Source organism: Gasterosteus aculeatus, chromosome 13 (genome assembly GCF_964276395.1).
Source record: "Gasterosteus aculeatus chromosome 13, fGasAcu3.hap1.1, whole genome shotgun sequence".
NCBI classification, from domain to species: domain Eukaryota; kingdom Metazoa; phylum Chordata; class Actinopteri; order Perciformes; family Gasterosteidae; genus Gasterosteus; species Gasterosteus aculeatus.
The window spans coordinates 7,664,280-7,686,564 of NC_135701.1; the positions used below are offsets into that span (position 1 = coordinate 7,664,280).

The window sequence follows — 22,285 nt, forward strand, 5'->3', positions numbered from 1 at the left end:
ATTGTTATTATGTGTATAACGAATATCAACAACTTAGTATAGATTTTGCAATATTAACAGTTTTTAGAAGAATTAGCTTAAATTTTAAGTTTCATGAAGAGGACCGGTCATGTGGTCATTAAATCAAAAATAGTCAATAGTCAATTTGCTCCACAGGTTTAATGCAAAACCTGCCTATTGTCATAAATGGTGACAATAGATTTGATGGTGGCCCTAAAGAAAAGATAAGAAAATAAATTAAAAATATTAAAGGGGACATATAAAAATTCCTCTTTGATAGATGTACTATGCGTTAAATGTGTCCACTAACACTGCTGGAAAAAACAACGCTGGAAAAACAACTTCCTGATTCCTGTACACGACACTCATCGCACTCTACCAACTAGAAGTCTGTTAGATCACAAAATGAAAACAAACTGATTCAGACTAATTTCTCACTGCTTGGCATAATTCGTTAAGCAAACAATGAGTCCACCTGATCCATTCTAACACATGATAATAAATTAATATAAAAAAATATAAAAGGAAATATGTTCATGTTTGGTCAAAGGTGTCTTGGCATCTTGTCTGCACATGTATTTCATTAGTTCCCGCAGATGCTTGCAATATAATCTCCCAGAGCATTTTACTGGCATATCTTTACAGCCTCCACGCTACAGTATTCACAGGGGAGGACGGCGAGGACCTACGGCGCTTTGATGGAGTCCTGCAGCGTTACCGTCAAGACATTAAACTTCATCGGTTCTACGGTGCAGCAGTTATGACTCCTGCTGGCTGTAAAACCGTCCTGGCTCCGTCGAGGAGCATCAGGGGGCATCGCAGCCGACTTTGTCCCCCTTTGGATGCTTTTTTTTCCCTCACTCTGTGATATTATTGTTGCAACCAATCTAAAAGAATCCTACAGTTTGAGAGAAAAGTATTGGTTTGCTGAAATATGGCATTGAGGGGATCATTTGAGTCTCTCTTTGCTATAGTTGTCCACTTTCATAAGCAGGCAAAGTGGTTTGTAAAACGAATGTATACTCATTTGTACACAGTGGCGTCCGCGTACGGACCCGTGTGTGCACAGGTGTGCGACGTGCTTTCTGGTGTAACTCTGCGCCGCCTTCCTCTCTGACAAAGTGGGATGCTGCAGCGCCTGGGTTCGGAGTGTTTATAGTTTTGGCCTAATCACGTGACAGTCAAAGAGTCCTGCCTATGGAGCAAACGGGACCACCCATGTGGCCAAAAAGAAACAGCCACGTAATTGAGAGTGAACCTTTTTTCTCGGGCGCTGAGCGTGATGCACGAGACCAAGAAGGATTACAATGCCTTTTTTCTCTCCTCGTAACAACAAAGCAGGCATTTTGATATTCACCATAACGGACACGTTTGGGTCTCCACAGGAGGCGGATATTACGGATTTGTTCTGACAGCTTTCCCCACCTGGAATGAAGATGGTAAGTGCGCAGCTGGAAGCCGGACGAGCCGCTCCTGAGCTCCAAGGGCCTCAGGTGTAAAGGGTGAACTGCGGGGGACAAATTATAGAGGCCACATGGGCTAATTACCGATACGTTTATTTGATTAGCTCAGGCTTTTAAAAGAATCTTTACATGCATTGGGAAAGTCTTAGTTAAAATAAGCTTTTTTTTTTTTTTTAGGGAAAAGTTCATCTGTCATAGTTCTTGGATGTGATTTTCATGCAATGTTCTCTTAGGCAACATGAATATTTTTGAAGATAGTGACATTTGGGAAGCAGATGTTGTTTTGAAAATGTTGGCACATTGTCTATTTCTTTAACTTTAAATCCTTGGAGTGCTCGTCTTCAGCAATTCACCTGCAGCACAAAAAGTATGTCTATTTCACTACTGCATCATGCTAGTTGTATAATAGGTTTGTGATCGGACAATGTAATACAAACAATATTGTATATTAATGCGATCCACATTGTAGGCATGAGGCCTGTGTCTGTATTTCATGTGTCACAACTTTTAACACCCCACACGCAAAATGACCATTATCTCAACAGCTGGTATTTGCTTTGTGTGTGTGTGTGTGTGTGTGTGTGTGTGTGTGTGTGTGTGTGTGTATTTTAACAAGTTGTAGCAGTGCATGATAGCAGGCTTTATCAATAAAGTGATACAGAATGAATGAATGAGGACCCCGTATTAAAACCCAAAAGGGCAACAATAGTATTACTTTTTTGGTGCAAAACTGATTGTTTGACTGTTCTGGAGGTTTGTCTACAGATTGACATACAGCCTGTTTGGAGACGCTCTTTCTTTTTGGTTTTATCATTGTGGCCATACAGTGAATTATTAAATCCTCAAACAATTACGTTTTCGGGAGTATCCCGGCTATTGCTGCTGCTTATGAACAAATGCCAAAGCGCACAATATGAAGACTGGTTAAGTGCGCTAAAGTGCGCCTGACAACTTCCTACTGACCTCCCGTTGAACCGCTCAAATACAAACACCATCATGCTGGTGGTAGATGACAAAAAACATCAAAGATTCAAATTGCAGTTCATACATTCCTTTGCACCCCCCCCCCCCCTCCCCCAAACCGCGCACATTAGACTTCAGGGTCTCCATCAGTGGAAAATGCCTCTTTCTGGCGATAGGGCGCTGCGTGGAAGCCCAAGACAAGCAAACGCGCCGAGCGGGTTTGGCTCCGATCGAGCCTCCCCCGAAGTCGGAGATGCACACATGAGGTCTGCCCGCCTGGGTGGTCTCTCTACTTTAGTGAGCTGTTGCTAAGCAGCTAATAATAGTCGTGTTTGCTGAGTAATTTTTGCCCTTCTGGAACCAATCAGATCCAAGAAAGTCCTGCAATCTGACAGCCCCAGAGGCGGGATCTCCAGCCCTTTTTTTTTTTTTCCTTTTTTTTCCACCGTTCACCCCTCCTCCTTCTCCGCCTCCTCCTCCTCCTCCTCCTCCTGCCTCCAAATGGGAGAGAGGTCTTTTTCTCCTCTTCTATTGAATCTCAGAGCTGGCCGTGACGCGCGGCCCAGGGGGAAGACCACGTAGATCTCACCAGAATGCAACGACCATCGAGGTTCCTCACCCGACGACTCGTGTATGGGAACCACTGCGCGCACTTCCCCTTTTGAAGAGAACCCCGCTCCTTCTCCTCCTTCTTCTTGTTTCACTATTTCTCCGAGAGACGCGGCGAATGCGGTGAAAGCGGCGGAGACCCTCCGGATCGCGAAATGTTGGGATGGAAGGCGCAGACTTTGACTCGCAGTCTCCGACAGGAGTATGAAGTCCCACTTGGCGGGTGTGAGATCTCCGAGCGTGAAACTCTGTTGCCTTGGGATATCGCTGCGCGCTTTCGGGGAGATACTATAAAGTGGGAAACGGTCTCGCAGTCCCCGCAACATGGCCTCGGCCGCTAATGCGCCTTCCGAGCAGGAAAACAGGGACCCCGATCGGCCGAGGATAACGCGGAGGAACCGGGGTGACTCTGCCCGCAACGCACCGCTGGATTTGGAGTATTTGCAGCGGCCGAGTTACTGCGACGCGGGCTTTGCTTTGGAGCAAATCACCCAGGTGCTTATTTTAACACCTTAAACCTCCGTGGCGCTGGTTTCATTGTATCCCCCCCCCCCCCGATCAGACAAACAAAAAAAAGAGAAAAGGTGGCCAAACCATGTTCAGTCGCTGCCATAGGTAACGGGACGGGCAGGGGTGGTGGTGGTGGTGTTGGACCCCGGGCGGCGAGGCAAGGTTGCAGAGAGCTGAATCGGAATGTGCAACATCTACACACGTCTCGTGCGGAACCGGCTTCTGTTTTTGTTTTGTTCGGGATGCGGCACCGAGTTTGCAGTCGCGCACTCGGTGCCGCATCCCGAACTCTAACGGTCCCAAGACGACACGCCGCTTCCTCCAGCGGTGTGTGTGTGTGTGTGTGTGTGTGTGTGGCAGTGTCTAAACTGGCTGTCCGAGGTGTAAATCCAAATTATGTGTGTGTGTGTGTGTGTGTGTGTGTGTGTGTGTGTGTGTGTGTGTGTGTGTGTGTGTGTGTGTGTGTGTGTATATACATTCATAACATGTGGCTGCATTCTTCCGTTCACAAATATCGTGAGACCCCCCCAGTGATGTCTCAGGGCGCCGGGGGTGGGAGTTGGATGTGTGTGTGGTGGTATTTGTATTTTTCGGGGTATTTATTATCATGGTGTGATGTGTCTGTGTGTGTCGTATTAAACGTGCTGGACTACATGTTACAGCATGATTATGCAGTCAAAGGGTTTCAGTATATATATATATATATATATATTTAAATACGGATGTCTCTGTGTAAAACAGTGTCACAGGAAGGCCACCTATAACAGTGTCTTTCACCTCCACCCACCGGGGGAAGCTTATTGCGGATGAACCCGGGGCTCCTCGATGTCAGTCGGTCTAAATTGGCATCTTCATAAACCTCCTTCGCTGTAGCAGCGGAATGACAGAAAAGGACCAGACTGTGTGACTGTGCGCGCGTGACCTCGATGGGACGAAGGTCTCCTCCCTTTGGCACGGTTCACACGTGTTACCGATGTGACAGAACCCGTGGTTCTGACCCTGTGGGGGGGGGGAGTCCTCGGCAGATGAGTGCGTTTCGAACTCTTGATCGCAGCTCCTGTCTTCATGTCCCTGCCACGGGCGTGTTTCCAATGCTGAAGCGACTCACAGCCGTCAGTCTTCTGCGATGAAGATCCTCGTGTCAAATGATGTGACGGCTCTGACACTAAACGCTGGGGGGTCCACCCGTGGTTGTCATTTCTCGGCCTGTCTAACAATCAAACCTCTTCTCCTCAAGCCCTACAGGGTTACCTGTCCAGGTAACTGCAATGTTTCTGTGCTTTGAATTGACAGTAACGTCCGGACTCTTGTCTCGTTGTAGGGGAAGGCGACGGGGAGGAAAGCACCTCTTTGGCTGAGGGCGAAGTTCCAGAGACTTTTATTCAGGCTGGGCTGTTACATACAAAAGAACTGCGGGAAGTTTTTGGTCGTGGGCCTTATGATTTTCGGAGCTTTCGCCGTGGGCCTAAAGGCAGCTAATTTGGAGACGGACGTGGAGAAACTCTGGGTGGAAGGTAAGTCCCTTCTGATGTACCATTCGCTGTTTTTAACACCATCACCTGTGCTATTTCTTTGAATTCTGGATGCCAGGCGTGTTCTTTTTTTCGAAGAAGAAAAGCGAGTTGTGTCGGTGCTACTCAACCAGCCGGGGGGATTGTTTATTGTTTGGGTCCTGGCAAGGGGCCAAGGGAACAAGGGAAAATAATTTAATTCATCTGCTGAATTTAAGCTTCTTCTGGTACCCCAAACCGCGTTCGGATTCACGCGCAAGCTGTGAAAGGGGCGACTGGAGCTGCTCTCAGAATTAGGCTCGTAATTAAGTTCATAAAGCAGCTTCGGGGGTTGAGGAAATTTTTGTCAAAGCCGCCATTTTGTGAGAGTGTGTGAGTGTGTGTCTGCCTGCCCCCAGCAGTCGAATGCTCAGAGACTGTGTGTGGTCCCGTTTTGGACAGCTCTCAACTTTCCAAAAAGATTTGTCCCCGGCTGCAGGGAAAAAGCGGAGCGAGGACAGGAGCCGGCGTTGGTGGAGTGGATAGGCCACTCACTCTGTTGTTGTTGATGTTCTTCTTTTTTTAATAACAACATATGGAGACTGAAGCAGGAAAAAAAGGGGGACTGCGCGTATGGGTGGTGCATGGGTGGGGAGGGAGGGGTGTAAGGGTAAGGAGCTGTGCTTTTTCCCTTTCCTTTGATCCACATTCCTGCACTTAGGGGCTGGAGTCGGCTGTACGAGTCATGAATGGAGGAGCAGATTTTCTGCTGAGTGTTTTCATTTGGTCACAAAAAAAAGGAAGAATACGGTGGTTGTTGTAATGTTTTGCGCGGTGGCCTTTTTTACTGGTTTCATCCCATATTACCCCTTTTTCGCTGCCTCAAGATAAAAAAAAACAAAACAACTCATGGCTCACAAGATCAAGCGCTAGCAGATGGACCAAACACCCCACCTCCTCCCCGGGTTGGCTGTTCTCTCCTTGCGTGCTGCTGCAGGGGTCTGACCGGCAGCGTGTTCTTCTAATCTGTGGCGCAGGCGCAGTGGGCTCAGGTTTGGGTGGAGGAGAGCCTCCTCGGGACGGGACTGTCGATGGTGGCTCTTGTTTTCACACCTCATGTGATGTGATGATAGACTGGTGACGGGACAACACCGAAGTACATTGTGCACAATGCCAATGCTTAGTGGCACTTTAACACCCCCCCGACCCCCCATTGAAATATATTGTAATTGTCATGACGGTTTCTTTGCTTCATGAAGCAACAATCTGCAAACCTTTTCACAATACATTTCTTCTGTGTTCCAAACAGAAGGAAAACAATTCATTTAGGCCGTGGTTGTTGGTATTGGTACTAATCTGCTTTTCGGACTAAATGATTTGAGGGGATTTAATAAAAAAATTAGCTTTGGCATTTAAATCAATTTGACTGGCATAACTGCTGATTAAATTATTAAATATCCTTTCTCTTTGCTTCCCTTTTACTCTTTAGTGTTCCACCCAAGTAACAGCATAGAGTTTGCATAGTGTTACAACAGGACAGCTTAATGTTAAACAAAGCCTATTAACCTTTGGTAGACGTCTACAACTCGGTCTCGCACTGTGTGATGCCAATCCACTGAGACCTGCTCACACACACACACACACACACACACACTGACAAAGAGGCCGGGCTGCATTGGTTCCCTCCGTCCCGGTACGTGAGGGGTTCCAGATGTTGATAGGGAGAGATCTGTTTGTTTAGATTAGACTGCACAGCTGAGGGATAGATCAGTTCTGCCTGCGCCGTGGACCGCTGTGCTGGGCCGTGCTGGGGGACTGGCCCATCGTCTGAGGGGAAAAAGAGGACAGAGCGGCTGTTTATGTTTCATTTGGAACTGCCCTCCGCAGGCGACCCGCGGACGACCCCGCCTGGAAGCTGTGTGGCCTGTGGACGCACGCACGCACGCTCACGCTCACGCCAGCGCACACATAAAACACGCCCGGCTCACGCGAGACCTCTCAAACCCTTCACAACGGACCAGAGCTGCGTTTCTCTTGGTGATCTCGCGTCGCGTCTGTCGTCACCTGCCAGCTGCCGGTGCCGGGGTCCGCGCGGCAGACCGCCATTAGCTGCCCTGAACCCGCCGCTGACTGGCATGTTTATTCTGCGCGCCGTCACGTTCCGCAGCTTTCGGAGGGATTGTGTCTTCTCGCAGCGCTCACTCAGCACTGTTTATAAACACTCAGACACAGGAAGTTCTGTTTATTAGACAAAGCGACAGAGAGCAATTGGGAGTGAGACGCTCGCCGGCACAAAGAGGCAATTGTGTCAAACCCACGAGGATGTATGGGGGTTTGACCACATATAGATGATAGCGGCGTGTGTTTTGGGCAAGCGGCATCCACAATGGCATTTATGATCCTCACAGGAAGCCATTGGCTCAAACAGGAAGTTGTAGTATTGTGTTCTCCAGCCCCTCGTCGGTGTTCTTTAACCAATGTCCGCTGACCGATGACCGCTCGCCTACAACGGCCGGCATTTGACTTCAGATCGCAGACGACTGTAGATTCGACGATTAACCTCAAGCAACAAATGGAAAACGGAGCCATTCACTGGCGTTCTGGGCTCAGGCCAAATTGTAAAGAAAATAGCTGCGTCGCCTGCCTTTAATTAAAACAATGTCGCGTAAACATTGGCCCTTCCTGTAGGACGGCCCCCCTCGCTCCTTCCTCCTGGTTTCTGCTGCTGACGGAGGAGCTGAGGGTCTGTGTTGATGGGTGAGCGAAGGCACAGCGCCGGAGAACCTTTTGGAAACGGGGCTTTCGACGCTCAAGCTCCGAGGCGGTCTGATGAGGTGGAAGCTCGGGCCGCGGAGTCGCTGTTAGCCTGAAGCCTCGGCGGGGGGGGGCGGTAGCGCGCGTTCACCCGCAGACGCCGCCGATGCGCGTGAGCGATTTTTCGAGGTGAAACGAGTCTACGGTCTGCAGATTTATTGTCCGGGCCGAGGCGCAGGGCTGGAAACCTTGGGGAGGCCCCCCCCCAGGTCCCGCAGCGCTTTCTTTGGGGGACATAAGTGTAGAGGCCAGGGGCCACGGGGGTAGACCCCAGAGACCCTGAGGTCATTGCGTGGAGGCCCCGCTATTTAAAACCTCACCTGATACTCACCCTGTGGCCTGGGTGCAGAGTGAAGACTTGCAGCAGAGGATGGAGGGAGGGAGGGAGGGGGGGTGGAGGATGGGAGGGGTGAGGAGAATGCATCAGAAGTCGCAGCTGTCACCAGGCTTTGCTTGTGTCCCGTATACGCGGCCTCTACGCGTTCGTGTCCGCGGCTATGAGAGCATCTCGCCGAGCCAGATGTTTTTAGGAGAGTCTGCGTTGTTTTCCCGCGTCGACACCTTTTGTCAGCTGTCCTCCAGCAGAGGGCACTGGTAAGGACGTCATTTCTTGCTTTAATCTCCGATTGTCTGTGTAATTATGCTGCCTCAGATGGTCAACCTCCACATTAATGCAAGTCATCATTCCGGCTGCAAGGCCACGATATGTGTTGAGAAAAAGAGTGGCGGCCATTCACAGTCAATCAATATGTAACAGACGGGGCAGATCTAGTTTTCTTCGCATCCTAAACCCGATTTAAGGTTTCAGAATCCAGTCTGATGTGACCAAAGGTTTGTCTTCCTCAAGCAACTCCCACGCTCTGATGTCTGTTTCGCATCCAGTGTGATTAAGAGCTGAGTTGACAGAGTTGGTGGTTGTTTTGTTGTTTTGCTGGTAATGCCAGCGGAGAGAGGGGAACTATATAATGTTAACTGCATGCGGAAGAAGCCCTGACATCCTTTCTTGTGGACGAGGAGGAGGAGGAGGACAGCCCTTAATGCAGCGTCCCCACTGAGAGGATTGTGGTTTGCGTGATTGAATTATCCAGCTTTTGATGTGTATGGCAGCATTGGTACACGCATGAACACACACACACACACACATCGGCAGAGAGGCTTTGCGTTCTGGTTCTGCGAGTGAGTAGGTGATGGACCAGGGCTGGCACAGCAGGCTACTCCTCCTCTTTATTCATTCGTTTTCCTCCTCTTTCTTCCACTCCGTCCCTCACACTCCATCTCCAAACTGCTTTCATTCAGCAGCCGCAAGTAATCAAACACACACGCAACATGCGCCCACACCCAATATTCGTTCCTAGTTTTGCACAGAACCCACTGCATAAAGTCACCCGCCTATCCCTCTGCATCCGCACAGTCGCACACAAATGCGAGCTTGCACAATTTTTTGTACGTTTTTTTTTTTTACGCATTCAAAACTGGCCTCAATTAGGTTTGTGTTTATCCGTTGACTACAAACCGGATTAAAGCTCTGTAGAAGGAAAAACATTCCAGCGTGTTGTGTTAAACTTTACGAGTTGATGAAAAGTGCAGGCCTGCCGGTGAGGGATTTAGTGTGGGGAAACATTGCGCCTCTGGTACTGTACACAGTCTGGTTGCAGCGCTGTTTTCTCCGGCCGGCTCTCCCTCATCTCAAAGCAGTGTTGTGTGTATTGCGCCTACCTAGCGAATGTCAAGTTTAGATAACTTTTGAAACAAATGGCAGCGCGCGTGTGCACGACATCCCGAGATGCCTCCAAGCTCTCTGTTTACTTTTAGCGTTTTTTTTTTTTTACGTGCTCTTATTCAAAAACCAGAGCCCTGCGAATGACCGACCACAAGAGACCGTGGAGAGGCTTTTCCTCCTCCTTCTACCTCTCCCTCTCTCTCTCCTCTATCCCTCGCTTTCCCCCTCTGCCAGAAAGGTCTCTCTCTTTACCCGAGCCCCCACCACCAACCCCACTCCCCCGTCCCTGGCTGCAGAGAGTGGCCTCAGAATGCCAGATGTATTACAGAGTGAGCCACGGCAATGTAAACACTCAGCCCTGCCATGAGAGCCGGGTGGTCTGGCCTCCCTCCTTCCCTTTCCTCGCCTTCCCTCCTATCCCTCCCTCCTCCCTCCCTCACAGCGCTGACTGCCAGAGGGGTGGAGAAAGTACAACAGCAGAGGGAGAGAGAGTGTGTGTGTGTGTGTTTTTTGGGGGGGGGTAGACCGAGCGAGGGAAGAAGCAGGAGTATAGTAGCCGTAGTGTATTTGTGTTTTGGCTGCAGTGCCTGCCGTACACCAGGAGATCGGGGTGAGGATTGATGACCTTTCGGAGCGCACAGCCATGCGGAGAATTCTTTATGCAAACGCCCCATAAACATCTCCAAATTGTGTGTGTCGTTGGAATTTCGCAGCCCCTGTGGCACCCATGGGTTGCGTACGTAAGCCGTATAGTTCATTGCAATTCCTGCAGCGCGACGTCATTGAACCTGGCAGACACAGCAGTTGCACAAGTACCACACATGCACACACGCACAGCATGGAGATAGTGATATAAAACATTTCCTCTCCCGGATGATTGAGAGGTTTGAGCTCCAGCTTAAGTCCGTATGCGTCAGAGTGAAATATTCGCCTGAGCTGAGACCGCCATGCGAGTCTGGCCGAAGCATGAGGACATTGGGAACTTGTGACTCGGCTGTTGTGTCATTAAGCGCAGCGAGGCCTGATTGGTACCAGTTTTTTTTTGTTTGTTTTTTTCAGTCATCGTTTTCTGTTTTTGACATCTGAAAGTTTGGTCCGGGACCAAACTCTGCTCACTAGATGAATGAAGACCATGTTTAGAATCCAGCTGGCTGTAGGCTAAAGCCCTAAAGCGTTGACTTTTTCAGTCTGAGCTTGAAAGTTTAAATCACCGAAGTTTACCATATCAACATATGAACTTACAGCTTCTTTCTTTTCCCTTGTGAGTACCAAAAAAATGTCATGAAAGGTACTGGCACTGAGACCGGTGTTTCCTGCTGGCACCTGTTTTGATGATTTTGAAGTGGTTCCCATTCTTGTTGCAAAAACTGTAAAAGAAAAACAGTCTTTGTTCACACTTCTCTCCGTGTCTTCTATTCCATACTGTATGGAATGTATGACTTTGGGATACCCGGAATCATGGGCCGTCTTTCCAGGAAATGACAAGAGAGATGGCTGGTTGAGATCGGCTGTTAAGGCTCATGTCACAGTCTGTTCTGGTTGGGCTGTGAGCCAATCACAGGCCAGTAGAGGCAGCAGGGGGGGAGATCGCTCACCTGGCTTGGATTGGACAGGCCGCTGACCGAAGATACAGGATGTGGATTCTTTCTCCAAACTGAGCCGCAGTCCGTGGAAGATTTGTTTTCAATATCTTTTATTTTACATGCAACAAGAGGGTGTGTTGAGGAGAGTTTTTTTACACCACGTCCCCTTGGTCACATGCACCCATTAGCACATTTGTCTGCTGTGTGTGTGTGTGTGTGTGTGTGTGTGTGTGTGTTTTTTGTTTTTTTAATCAACCGCTGCACACATGTGCACACATGCTACAAACACAGACTTTTTGCCAGCATTTTCTTTCCTTTGCTCTGTGAATCCTTTGGCATTGAATAGGATTTTTTGGGAGGGGTGGGGGGGGGGGGGGGTTGGGAGGGGAGAGTAGGACCTGAATGAAGGCAGCAACGTGGAAGAATCTGCCCATTGAGGAGTGTGTGAATGTACACCTCGGGCCCCGGAGAAGCTGCATTGGGAGCCAGCCGACTGCTAAATACACCCATTTTAGGGGATGCAGGGGCCGGACAGGTGATTACCATAATCACGGGCGAGGGGAGCCATACATATGGTAATGCTGGGGGGGGGGTGAGGGTCGTTCGGAGAGGAAGAGGGGGGGGGGTGGTGGTGGGGGGAGGGGACAGGGGTTGGCAGCTGGGGTGTCACATTTGTGTCAGGGGTCGGGGTGCTTTGGGTTGGGGGGGGGGGGGTGTAGCTGCACGAGGTGAACCTCTCACTCACGTCAGAGCGTTCCCTCTTTCTTGGCCTTTCTTCCTCTCTCTCGTTTTTGTGGGCGCCCACCTCTCCTCCTTCGGTGTGCCAGCCCCCTCTTCTTTGAACACTGAAAAGGAGAGACGGAGCAAGAGAGGGAGGGAGGAAGGGGGGGACGGGGAGGGGGCTCCACATGGGTCAGATGGGGTCTTGGCTCTCAGCGAGGCCTTTCATCACATATTTATGGATGTGTGCACACCTGCATTGCAGAGCCTGCCTCCAGAACCACTACCTCTGCTGTGTAATGCTGCTACCACCACTATTACAACCGTCAATGCAATGTTGCCACAGCTCAATGGCTGCAGATATTTGTTGACGTCTACTTTTTTAGTGGGTCCATCATGCACAGTGGCAACATTAATAAGGAGTCGATGGCATAAAAATCCCAGCAATAAAGATGAATTGATGGAAGGAGGTGAAAGCCGACAAGTGGTGGAGGAAGGCAACAGGTGGGATCCTCTCAGGGATCAAAGTGCCATCACGTGATCGGCAGTGGCAGCTGAGAAGGAGACGAACAGAAAGGAGGAGAGAAGAGGAGGTGGTGATGTTGTTGTGGGAAACTCAACCGACTGACCGGTAGCAGGGACCAAGCAAGAGCAAATGTTTCCTAGAAGGCGGCAACAGAGAATATCACAAAGGTGTCTGGCGTCCCTTCTGTGCATTTTATTTCATTGCTGGACCTCTTAAGGAGACAGTTCAGCCCTACGTTTTGTTTATCAATCTAAATAGTATTGGTGTGAGTTTTGTACATCTCATGCAACAAGTGTCAATCTGATTCCTTGTCTGTAACATTTCTAGAAAGTTCTGCGTCAAAGGAGCGGATAATTTATACATTGGCTTTGTTAGACTAACTTTCTATAGGAGCTTTTAGCTATTTTTTTGTTTTCTGGGAAGGTTTTTTTTTCAGATTCCATCCTGATGTAATACTGGACGTGTGATGCAAAAAGCTGCGGAGTCCTCTTGGTTTCCTCTGGCGGTATTGGGGGGCTAAGCGTCTGGGAGGTCGTTGTAGGCTTGGTGGCGGAGAGATGACCTGGTTTTGGGGAGCTTCCTCCTCACCGCAGGGGGTCCCTGCTGAGAGGGGGCCTAATCCAGCTAATCCTTTCTCTGCACCCACACACACGCACACACACAAAGATGTGTTTGGCCCCATGCACCTACATACAGTACATTCATGCCTGCACGCACGAGGCCCCTCGCACACATAAAAGATCCATTTAGCATTTTATAACCAGGTCAGATTTTATATCAGACCTCTGCTAGTAAAAAGTCACGAGGGCTTCAAACGGATTTATCATTGGCCGAACGTTGTAGCTTGTTTTCCCTTGAAACTCAGAGGTGCTTCTGTTGTCAGGAGTAAGAGATGTGCACGGGGTGGGGCTCCACCGTTGTGTGGAAAAGAGAGAAAAATGGCAAGAGGAAAGGGGGGTGGGCTGGCTTTGACAGAGGGGCCGGGCTGATTGCCATCATGATCGGGCCAATCACGGCGTAGAGCTGAATGGAGCAAAGAGAGAGAAAATGAGAGTATAAAGATGAGGGGGAGGTCAGAACTGAAAGGAGGGAGGGACATGATGTCAGTTCCTTTGAAACCTACTCTCCCCCCGCTCCCCTACTTTGAGAATAGGGGGGACCAGGGGTTAATGTTATGCAACACACTGAATACCCGCACTTAGCGCTCCAATACAGTGACACATACTGGCCGGCTTCTCCTCTTCTTCTTCTTCTCTTCCCTCCTCTCTTTGATTGAGGTTTATCTTTAAGAAGTTCTTAGTTTAGAAGTGTTTTGGGTTATTCACCAAGCAGCACACACATGCAGATATAACACACATATCAAAAGACATCGCTTTTGTTTTTTAAATGATAGTGACGTCAGCTGGACAATATATCAAATTTATGTAAATGTGAGACTATACAGGTGCTGGTCATATAATCAGAATGTCATCAAAAAGTTGATTTATTTCACGAATTCCATTCAAAAAGTGAAACTTGTCTATTATTTTAATTCATTACACACAGACTGATATATTTCAAATGTTTATTTCTTTCATTTTGATGATTATAACTGACAACTAAGGAAAATCCCAAATTCCATGACCAGCACCTGTATTTATTCTTTTAGATTCATAACATAACACAGTAGGGTTGCAGATTTACAGCAATAGTCAAAGTTGGAAACTTCCTGTGTGAATTAACGGGAGTATACAGGAATTAACAGGAATTAACCGTACGTATTGGTGTAATTTAACTGTATTCACCTTGTCATATATGTCACAAGCAGACATGTATGCAAACATTTTTTAAATGACATTTTTCACTTAATCCATTTGTGAGAACTTTATTCTTTCATTGAACAACAAAACATCAATGTTGAACGAAAACAAATTCCCTATGACCTGCCCCCTCCTTCCCACTCTCGCTCCCAAAGAGGCTCACTTCTAAATGTAATTAACTACTCAATGTAGTTTCTCAAGCCTCAGGTTTTACTGTTTTCCTTTCAGGCCTCCGTCAACGTTGGGTTGAGAGAGAAAAATGGGCCTTTCAATAGCGAGTTACATCCTTTGCAAAGGAACACAGCATGTGCTGCATTCCATACATCTTTAACATACAGTTTTGAATTACGTTTTTATTTAACTTTTATTTATGATCGCACAACTCGCGCTTTTTGACGGACCCCAACGGCCGTGAATAATCGAGGTCAGTGTTCAACTAGGTTTACAGCTTTGGTGTGGGGTGAGGGGGGGTCAATATGCACGGTAATGACAAAGACGTTCAACAACAACACAATGTTTTATGTTTACGTTTCTGGCAGAACACGTTCCCAACTTTCTGCATCCAGGGTCCAGTTGAGCTATGCTTGTTCTCAACTACATTTAAGTTTGCTGTTAAATGCTTTTGCAAAAAACGTTTGCAGAAAAGGACTGAAATTTCAGAAATTCCCGGGCTTAACTTCCCATCCCCTCCTTTCCGCCCGCTTTGCAACCCTGGCCAGGAGTGTTGTCTTTTCCTGGTTTTAAAGACTGTAAAGAGAAGTGAAAGTCCTGCATCCTACTTTACATCGAGTAAAGGGGGGAAAAGAGTACTAAGTTTTCTGAACTTACCACACTTTTCTTGCTGTTCTGTTATTTTCCTTCAACCAATGAAATATCTAGATATGGGTGTTTCTCCTTTATCGTCCATCCCTAGTTATTGTGTGTAATCAATTCTCCGTGAGCATGTATCAGGCCTCATTTCAATAGAAGAATCTACTGTCATAGCACATTTGTTGAAAGAAAAGGGGACAGAACAAGGATGAAAAAGAAGTCGAGTGAGCAAAGGATCTGGAACAGGAAGCATTTGAAAGTCTGTGACACTTTGTTTTAGGTCACAGCCGAGTCTGAAGCGGGACACCTTCAAGATACCAACACATGCAGGGGTCAACCAGTTTCCCTAGGAGACGGAATACGTGGATATGTGTCATTGAAGAAACACAGCTGTGTGTACGCACACACACACTTACACTTGCTCGCCGAGTGCGTCCGTGCACACTCACACATTTTCTTGCTCCAGCTGGGGTGTTAATTTCACCCCGAGGCTGTGCGAGTGTTGACCCCAAAACGCTGTAACCTCGTGAAGTTTGGAATTTTCTAAGCCCGGGGCCGTGATGTGCTGTTTCCTGTAGAGAAAGCGTACATTCCTCGGACTTGTCCCGTTCCTCGCTGCCTGCTGTAAACTCGAGGTCCTTGGGTGGCAGTACGCAACTTTGAATGTGTTGGAAACACAAATTGTGTTCTTTCTGAGATCGCCCCCTCGTACTTTTTCTCAATCCGACCGTTCCTCATCTGAACTGCTAAATAAATGTACTGGTTCTCCTTGTTTCTCCGTGTCGGTGCTCCTTAACCGAGCTCTCTTTTGAGCGATGAGTGTACCCGGCAAGTCGACTTGTTAGTCCACTGTCAGTGTGTGTAGTGTGGTGGACATTTGTGGATTTAGCCCTTTTGAGCGTTTAAATCAGTTCCATCCGTGCTCTTCTGAAGGGAGGGCCAGAGAAACGTAGCCGCGTAGCCGGCCTAGCAGTGGAAAGCATGTCGCTCCGGTTAGCCTAGGCCTGCTATTAATGATGAGTATTATAAACATGCCTTCAGACAAGATCAGATGGAAATGCTGTTTGGGTCCAGAAAAAACGAAATCAAGTGTGTTCTCCTAATGTTCCAAGACATGGCCCCCTCCCTCCCTGTTCCCTTGGTCGGGCTGGGTGGTCGGGCTCAGCATAACAGGCATGCTTATGTTCACTTTAATTCCGTTACAATGGGCTGAAGATATGCAATATATATATATATATATATATATATATATATATATATATATAATCTGCTGTTGCACGAATTGAGAGGAATGGTTGGATTACGGTAAAAGTTTTCACAGTCACCTTTCTCTCAATGGGTATTATTCCTGTTGTGAATGTGTGTGTGTGTGTGTGTGTGTGTGTGTGTGTGTGTGTGTGTGTTTGTGTGCGTGTGTGATAGATGTGAAGTTAAGGAAGATGACTGCAAACTGCCCAAGCTTTCACCAAGTGTTCAGTCACTGTTGATGGAAGGACTTAAATCTTCTGCTCGCAAACCAGACACAGCAGACTGAAGGGTGCACGTAGACACGTGCAAATCTCAGGCTTTATCCCGTATGCAACGTGCACAGAACGCTTTAAAGGTGGTGGTCCGCTTTTTGGGGTTATTCAGTGTTTGCCCTTGTATCTGACTAAAAATGTGTGCATGCTTGTATGACAGCCATTGGCTGCATTTTGTATGTGTGTGTTTGTCAGGGAGACTTTGCCAGACTCGCCTCGGCTGTACCGAGCCGGGTGGAGCAGGGCAGCTAAAAGAGCCTGAAAGGCGGCTTTTGTAGCTCGAGCTAGCGGAGCGCTCAGAGCGCACGCACGGGGCTTAGCCCCACCACTGCACTGGAAGCAAAGCCTGGAAGAGAGACCCCCCCTCTCTCTCTGTATCGAGCACACACACACACACACACACACACAAACATGCAGCCAACGTGACCTGGCGCTGCTGAATTATTAGCAACAAATTGGTGTAGAAAGATGTTTTGGTGGAATGTGGATTTGATTGAATGATGTGTTCTGTGTTCAAAAGGGTTTGGGTGTGTTGGCTTTGGAGCGGTGCGAGCCCACTATGAGCAAAGGTGCCTTTGTTTGAGATACAAGCGTGATAAGGGCCCGATCAGTCGGAGATGTCTTTGGTTTAGTCAGGATCACTTCTTGAGCCGCAGATGTTCACGCGCACACACACAACATTATGTGCTAAAACATCTGTAGCTCAAGAAGTGATCCTGTGCTCAGACACTTGTGAGCAAGGTAAAGATTTTAATTTGGTATGATTGGATGGTTCTACAAAGTTTGCTTGGATACCTTTATATCAAGGAACACAGTTTAAATAAGAGTGTTATCAATGCAAATATTTGTCTGTAAAAAGTGCGTGTAAACATGAAACCAATTTCAAAACAGTTTAATTCCCAATTCAAGTAAAAGCTTAAAAAGTTTTAACACGTTCACTCTCCGTTTGTTCAGTCGGCGGCCGCGTGAACCGGGAACTGACGTACACGCGGCAGAATATAGGCGAGGAGGCCATGTTTAACCCTCAGCTGATGATCCAGACGCCGCGGGAGGACGGAGCCAATGTTTTAACGGTGGATGCGCTGCTGCAGCATCTGGAGTCAGCTCTGCGAGCCAGCAGAGTCCATGTTTACCTTTATAACAGGTAACTATCCCAGGTCTACCCCTAACTAGTACTGCTTCTTTTCTGTCTGTCGGTCGTCATCATTTAAGTCAATTTCAGTCTCAAAGTGCAGTTGGATGCAATCAAAATACATAATGATGAAAGCCGTATTATCATTATTTAATCGGGCTTGCCTAAAGCGCTGCTTGTGTTATATGACCATGACAACAATTAAACCAAAAGTATTTTGTTTTCTCTTACAGACAATGGAAATTAGAAAACCTATGCTACAAATCAGGAGAACTAGTCACAGAAACTCCTTTAATGGATCAGGTAAGATATCTTCAATATCTTTCACCTCATTTTACCTTCTGGATCATATTGAAACATGACTTGTACAATAGAAAAATCTCTTTTTTTTGGTGTGTATATATACTCTCGCTGTTGTCAATGTGTGTCAAATCTGCTGTTTGTTGGCATGTATTTGTCCAATTAGATGATAGAAAAGCTTCATCCCTGCCTCATCATCACCCCTTTGGACTGTTTCTGGGAGGGAGCCAAGCTCCAGTCTGGAATGATCTATCTCCCGTAAGTACGCCAAACCCCCCCTTTTTTAGTTTTATGATGCATCACAACACGCCAACTCTGCATGTCGGCGGATTGATTACGGTTGTTTTTCGTTCACATGATCAGAACTGATTGTGGACAACAGGGTCTTGTTCGCTGAGCTCATGATTCCCCGCGGTTTGTTTAGTGTTCATGGTCGCAGTATTTTGAGATTGTTCTCAAGACGCCGACATCGAGGAGATCAAGGTCCCTGAATCTTGTTTTTACCCCTTTTAGTAGAAGGTGCCCAAACACGCTCAGCCCTTCCAAAGAGACACCACAGAGGAACAAGAGTGTGTGTGTGTCCTCTGAAGGCTCTATTGTAGTGGTTCCTGGCATGCGTATCGCTGCCGATCGTTTCTCTCCAGCTTTGGGCCTCACACCATTGTCTGTCCCTTCTGTTGCTAATGGCCTGCTGCTACAGTAATACTCAGCAGGCCTTTACCTAAGCATGTGTGTGTGTGTGCATGCATGCACATAGTGTGTGCCATTGCCATCAGTGCATGCGTGTGTTATGTGGACGTGTGAGTGTATCAGCTTGAGATCCTCATAGTACGTGAATGTGTGTGTGTTGCCCGTTGGTCTCCGATGGTTAAAAAAAAAGGTTTTTACTATGTTCTGGTTGGAAGGCTGGGAATAATAACCCAAGCCTGGTTAAGCACATACAATGTAGTCTGAATAAGAGAGAGATTTCAGAGAAAGGGAGATTGGAATGTGTGAGGCGTAGGAGACAAGGACCGGTTTAGGAGGTGGAATTCAGCACTGTGCCATTGCACAATGGGAATTGGTCTCCATTTTATTGTTTTGTCACCTAGCAAGAAAGGGATTACAAAAATGTGACCGTTTAGATCAAATTTGGGGATAATTACATATGAACATTTGACAAATGCAAATCACTGAAATACATCCCGACAAAACAAGCGGTAAGTAATTGCACCTACAAATAAACGAAAACACAACATCCTCTGTAAGAGATGGAATAAACTCAACAACAACATCAGGAGAGTGTAAAATTTAGGCGGCTGAAAAGGCACTTTTTTTTACCGACTGTACCTGGACTAGTTAGCACTTATGTTGGCACTTGATTGAATGGACCTATTGTAAGTCGCCTTGGATAGAAGTGTCAGCTAAATAATAAATGTAAATGTAATGCAAATAAAACAGTTGCATCTTGTTTTTGCTCCCAAAGGGAAATTGTAGCTTTTTTTCACTGTTTTGGATTCATTTACCTTGATTATGATTACTAACTAGCTAACGCAAAAGCTCAAAAAGAACATTTAGAAACATGTCATCATTGAGCCAGATTACCTAAACCACTTAATTTGGAGGCCAAAAGGAAAGTGAGCTCAACCAAAATGGGGATAATCCTCTGTGATCGTCAACTGAGATAAATGTTTAGAATAGAATTCTAAGAAAGAGCTCTTCAGAATTACTTGCCAAAAAAGCATCATTAACCAAATTAATGATAGCTTTAAGTACAGATAAATGTTTACCCAGAAACAGGATCGCAGCATCTTAAAACATGGTTGAAGTCATTTTTCCACAGTATCCCTCCTTACTTTTAACTCTGCAGAGGTAAAGGCCCTTTGCAATGGACCAACTTGGACCCCCAAAAGGTCCTTGAAGAAATGGCAGGGGAAAATCAAAGTTTTGAGGAGATGTTGGAAAAGGCCGGTATTGGACACGGCTACATGGATAGACCCTGCCTGAACCCTGCTGACCCCGACTGCCCCCTAACGGCGCCCAATAAAAACTCAACAAAGGTAAGCGCGCAAATACACACACACACACACACACACACACACACACACACACACACACACACACAGTGTCAAGCTTTGGCCTTGTAGTATGCAAACATTTATAAGTTCTAATAAAACATTAAGTCTTTGTTTTGATAGTAGCTTTTGACAGTTATTTCCCTCGCCGGTTGTTTTTATTGCACCAGCCGTTTGACGTGGCGCGCGCCCTGAGCGGCGGCTGCCACGGTCTGTCCAGGAAGTACATGCACTGGCAGGAGGAACTGATCGTGGGAGGGACCACCAAGAACGGCAGCGGACCCCTGCTCAGGTAACATAGCCACACTTACACATACACACTCTCATAAACACGGCTGTGATCCTTGTAGGGCTTATTCTGAAAAGAGTGTGTGTGTGTATTTTTTGTTTTTTTATGCACTTTGAAACGGCGCGGGCGTGCGTGTGCGCGATGTGCTGTAAATCTTGCGGTCATTAGCAGATTCCAGTGAAATCTTAGAACTCCAGCTGTTCCTGCTCAACTCTGGACACTCTGCTTGGACACTACCCACTCATACGCACACACACACACACACGTACATGGGGCGATCCATTGCCGGGCTAGTTTGTCCAAACATGCAGCGATTTTGGGTTCATGGATTTAATTTCCGGCACAAGGACTCGGACAAATCGTTATGGTTGTGTATTATTATGAGTATATAATCTTCACATGTGTGCAATAAGCTGTAAGCTGTCCTTAACGCAACACATTTATCAGTCAATCACTGTCTTATTCCAGATTCTCATATTCCAAACATACGCAGGAATAAAAAGCATGATTTAATCAAGCATTGAGAAGCTTTCCTTTTAATAAGAGAAAGCTCGACAAATCATCCAATGGTTTACTCCTGGTCTACTTATTTTAATGTGATGTTGCAGTTTGGATGGCTCGTGCTCATGCATATACCCACACACACACACACACACACACACACACACACACACACACACACACATTTAGACGCAGACTGGCTCCAGAGTACAGTGGGGTGCGTTGTTTGTTTTGTGGTTGTGTTTTTTCCTGGCAAGATTGGGTCATTAGAGTATGTGTGTGTGTGTGTGTGTGTGTGTGTGTGTGTGTGTGTGTGTGTGTGTGTGTGTGTTGTTTAGTTGCTCTGTCCATTGGGCTGTTACTGCTGGCACTCAGTTTCTACATCTTGTTTACTAATGGCGCCTTTCCACTGCACGGTTGACTCGACTCCACCGCGCTCGCGTCGGGGGGGGGACCAGGTATTTCTCCGCTTCGTTTTCCACCGCTGGTAGAAGCCCCTCAGTGTGCGCAGGGTTTAGTACTAATCACCATAGCAACACTGCGTGAAACCGGAGTGACATCTTCTCCGACGCCACACCGCTGAATAACTTCCTACGCAACCAATCGCGTACGCATTTGAGCTGAGGTAAATTTTAGGGGAAATGTTCAAGAATAGAAATAAATCTAAAATACAATTTCAATTTTTTTAGATGACTATAGATCTGCTATATGAAAACTGCTGTTTTATGCGGGATGTGCGGTGCTGCGCTAGTGACGATTCCCTTTTACTTTTAGTGGCCTGCAGTGTTTTTACTCTGAACCATCTCTGCTCAATTTGAGTCTTGACCGACATGGTAACAAAAAAAAGAAAACAACAGTTACCATTTTTTCAAATGGGAGAGTCTAGCTCGAGCCGCGTTGTACTACACAGTGAAATACAACATAACTTCCACCGTTATCGGCATTATTGCCTTATTACAGAGATCAACATTTATGGGAGTTTGTTCCCACGGTTCCTCAAATTTTAAATCCATATATTAAAAATACCTTTTCTTGCCTTATTACCTCTCTGACGTGTGTATCAAGCAAGTTGTATTCCTCATCATACTGTAACTCACGGCCCTGTTGATATCTGTCAGAACATGACCGGGACGTCCAGATATCCATTAAATAGAATCCGGCACTTCCTCTGTCACTATCAAATCCGTCCAACTGGTTTGGAATAGAGCAGAGAAGATATGGACCTATATTTCTGAGGCATGTTGCTTCAGACTGTTTTTTTGATGGCTCCTGTTGCCGCTTCATTACAAGAAGTCGTAGCTGTGATGCTGGTTGAATGAGAAGGGCTATGAATCTGAGGGAGAGCATGTTGGAGATGGGGAGGTTAGTTTTGGACACACAAGGAACACGTATGGATTAAGAAAACCGTCCTATTGTCTTTTTGTGGGTAGTTGAATATTAAGAAATGTGACGATGGTCACAATGATTGTTTAATCCGATTGT

The 22,285-nt window shown here is 46.9% G+C and overlaps 1 protein-coding gene across 2 annotated transcripts in view; it reads left to right on the forward strand.

Annotated features, from left to right (window-relative positions):
• The first annotated feature begins 1,242 nt into the window (after window positions 1-1,242).
• ptch1 (patched 1) overlaps window positions 1,243-22,285 on the forward strand; it is a 46,067-nt gene continuing 25,024 nt past the window's right edge. Inside the window, exons 1-7 of one of the 2 annotated variants that reach the window (XM_040195881.2) lie at window positions 1,243-1,439; window positions 4,867-5,059; window positions 17,482-17,671; window positions 17,893-17,962; window positions 18,126-18,217; window positions 19,809-19,998; window positions 20,184-20,305. In XM_040195881.2, coding sequence (XP_040051815.2) covers window positions 1,431-1,439; window positions 4,867-5,059; window positions 17,482-17,671; window positions 17,893-17,962; window positions 18,126-18,217; window positions 19,809-19,998; window positions 20,184-20,305 — 866 coding nt within the window. In that variant the 5' untranslated portion in view covers window positions 1,243-1,430. Of the gene's footprint in view, window positions 1,440-2,681; window positions 3,531-4,866; window positions 5,060-17,481; window positions 17,672-17,892; window positions 17,963-18,125; window positions 18,218-19,808; window positions 19,999-20,183; window positions 20,306-22,285 lie in introns of those variants that run through there. The other variant, XM_040195880.2, reaches the window with a different exon arrangement.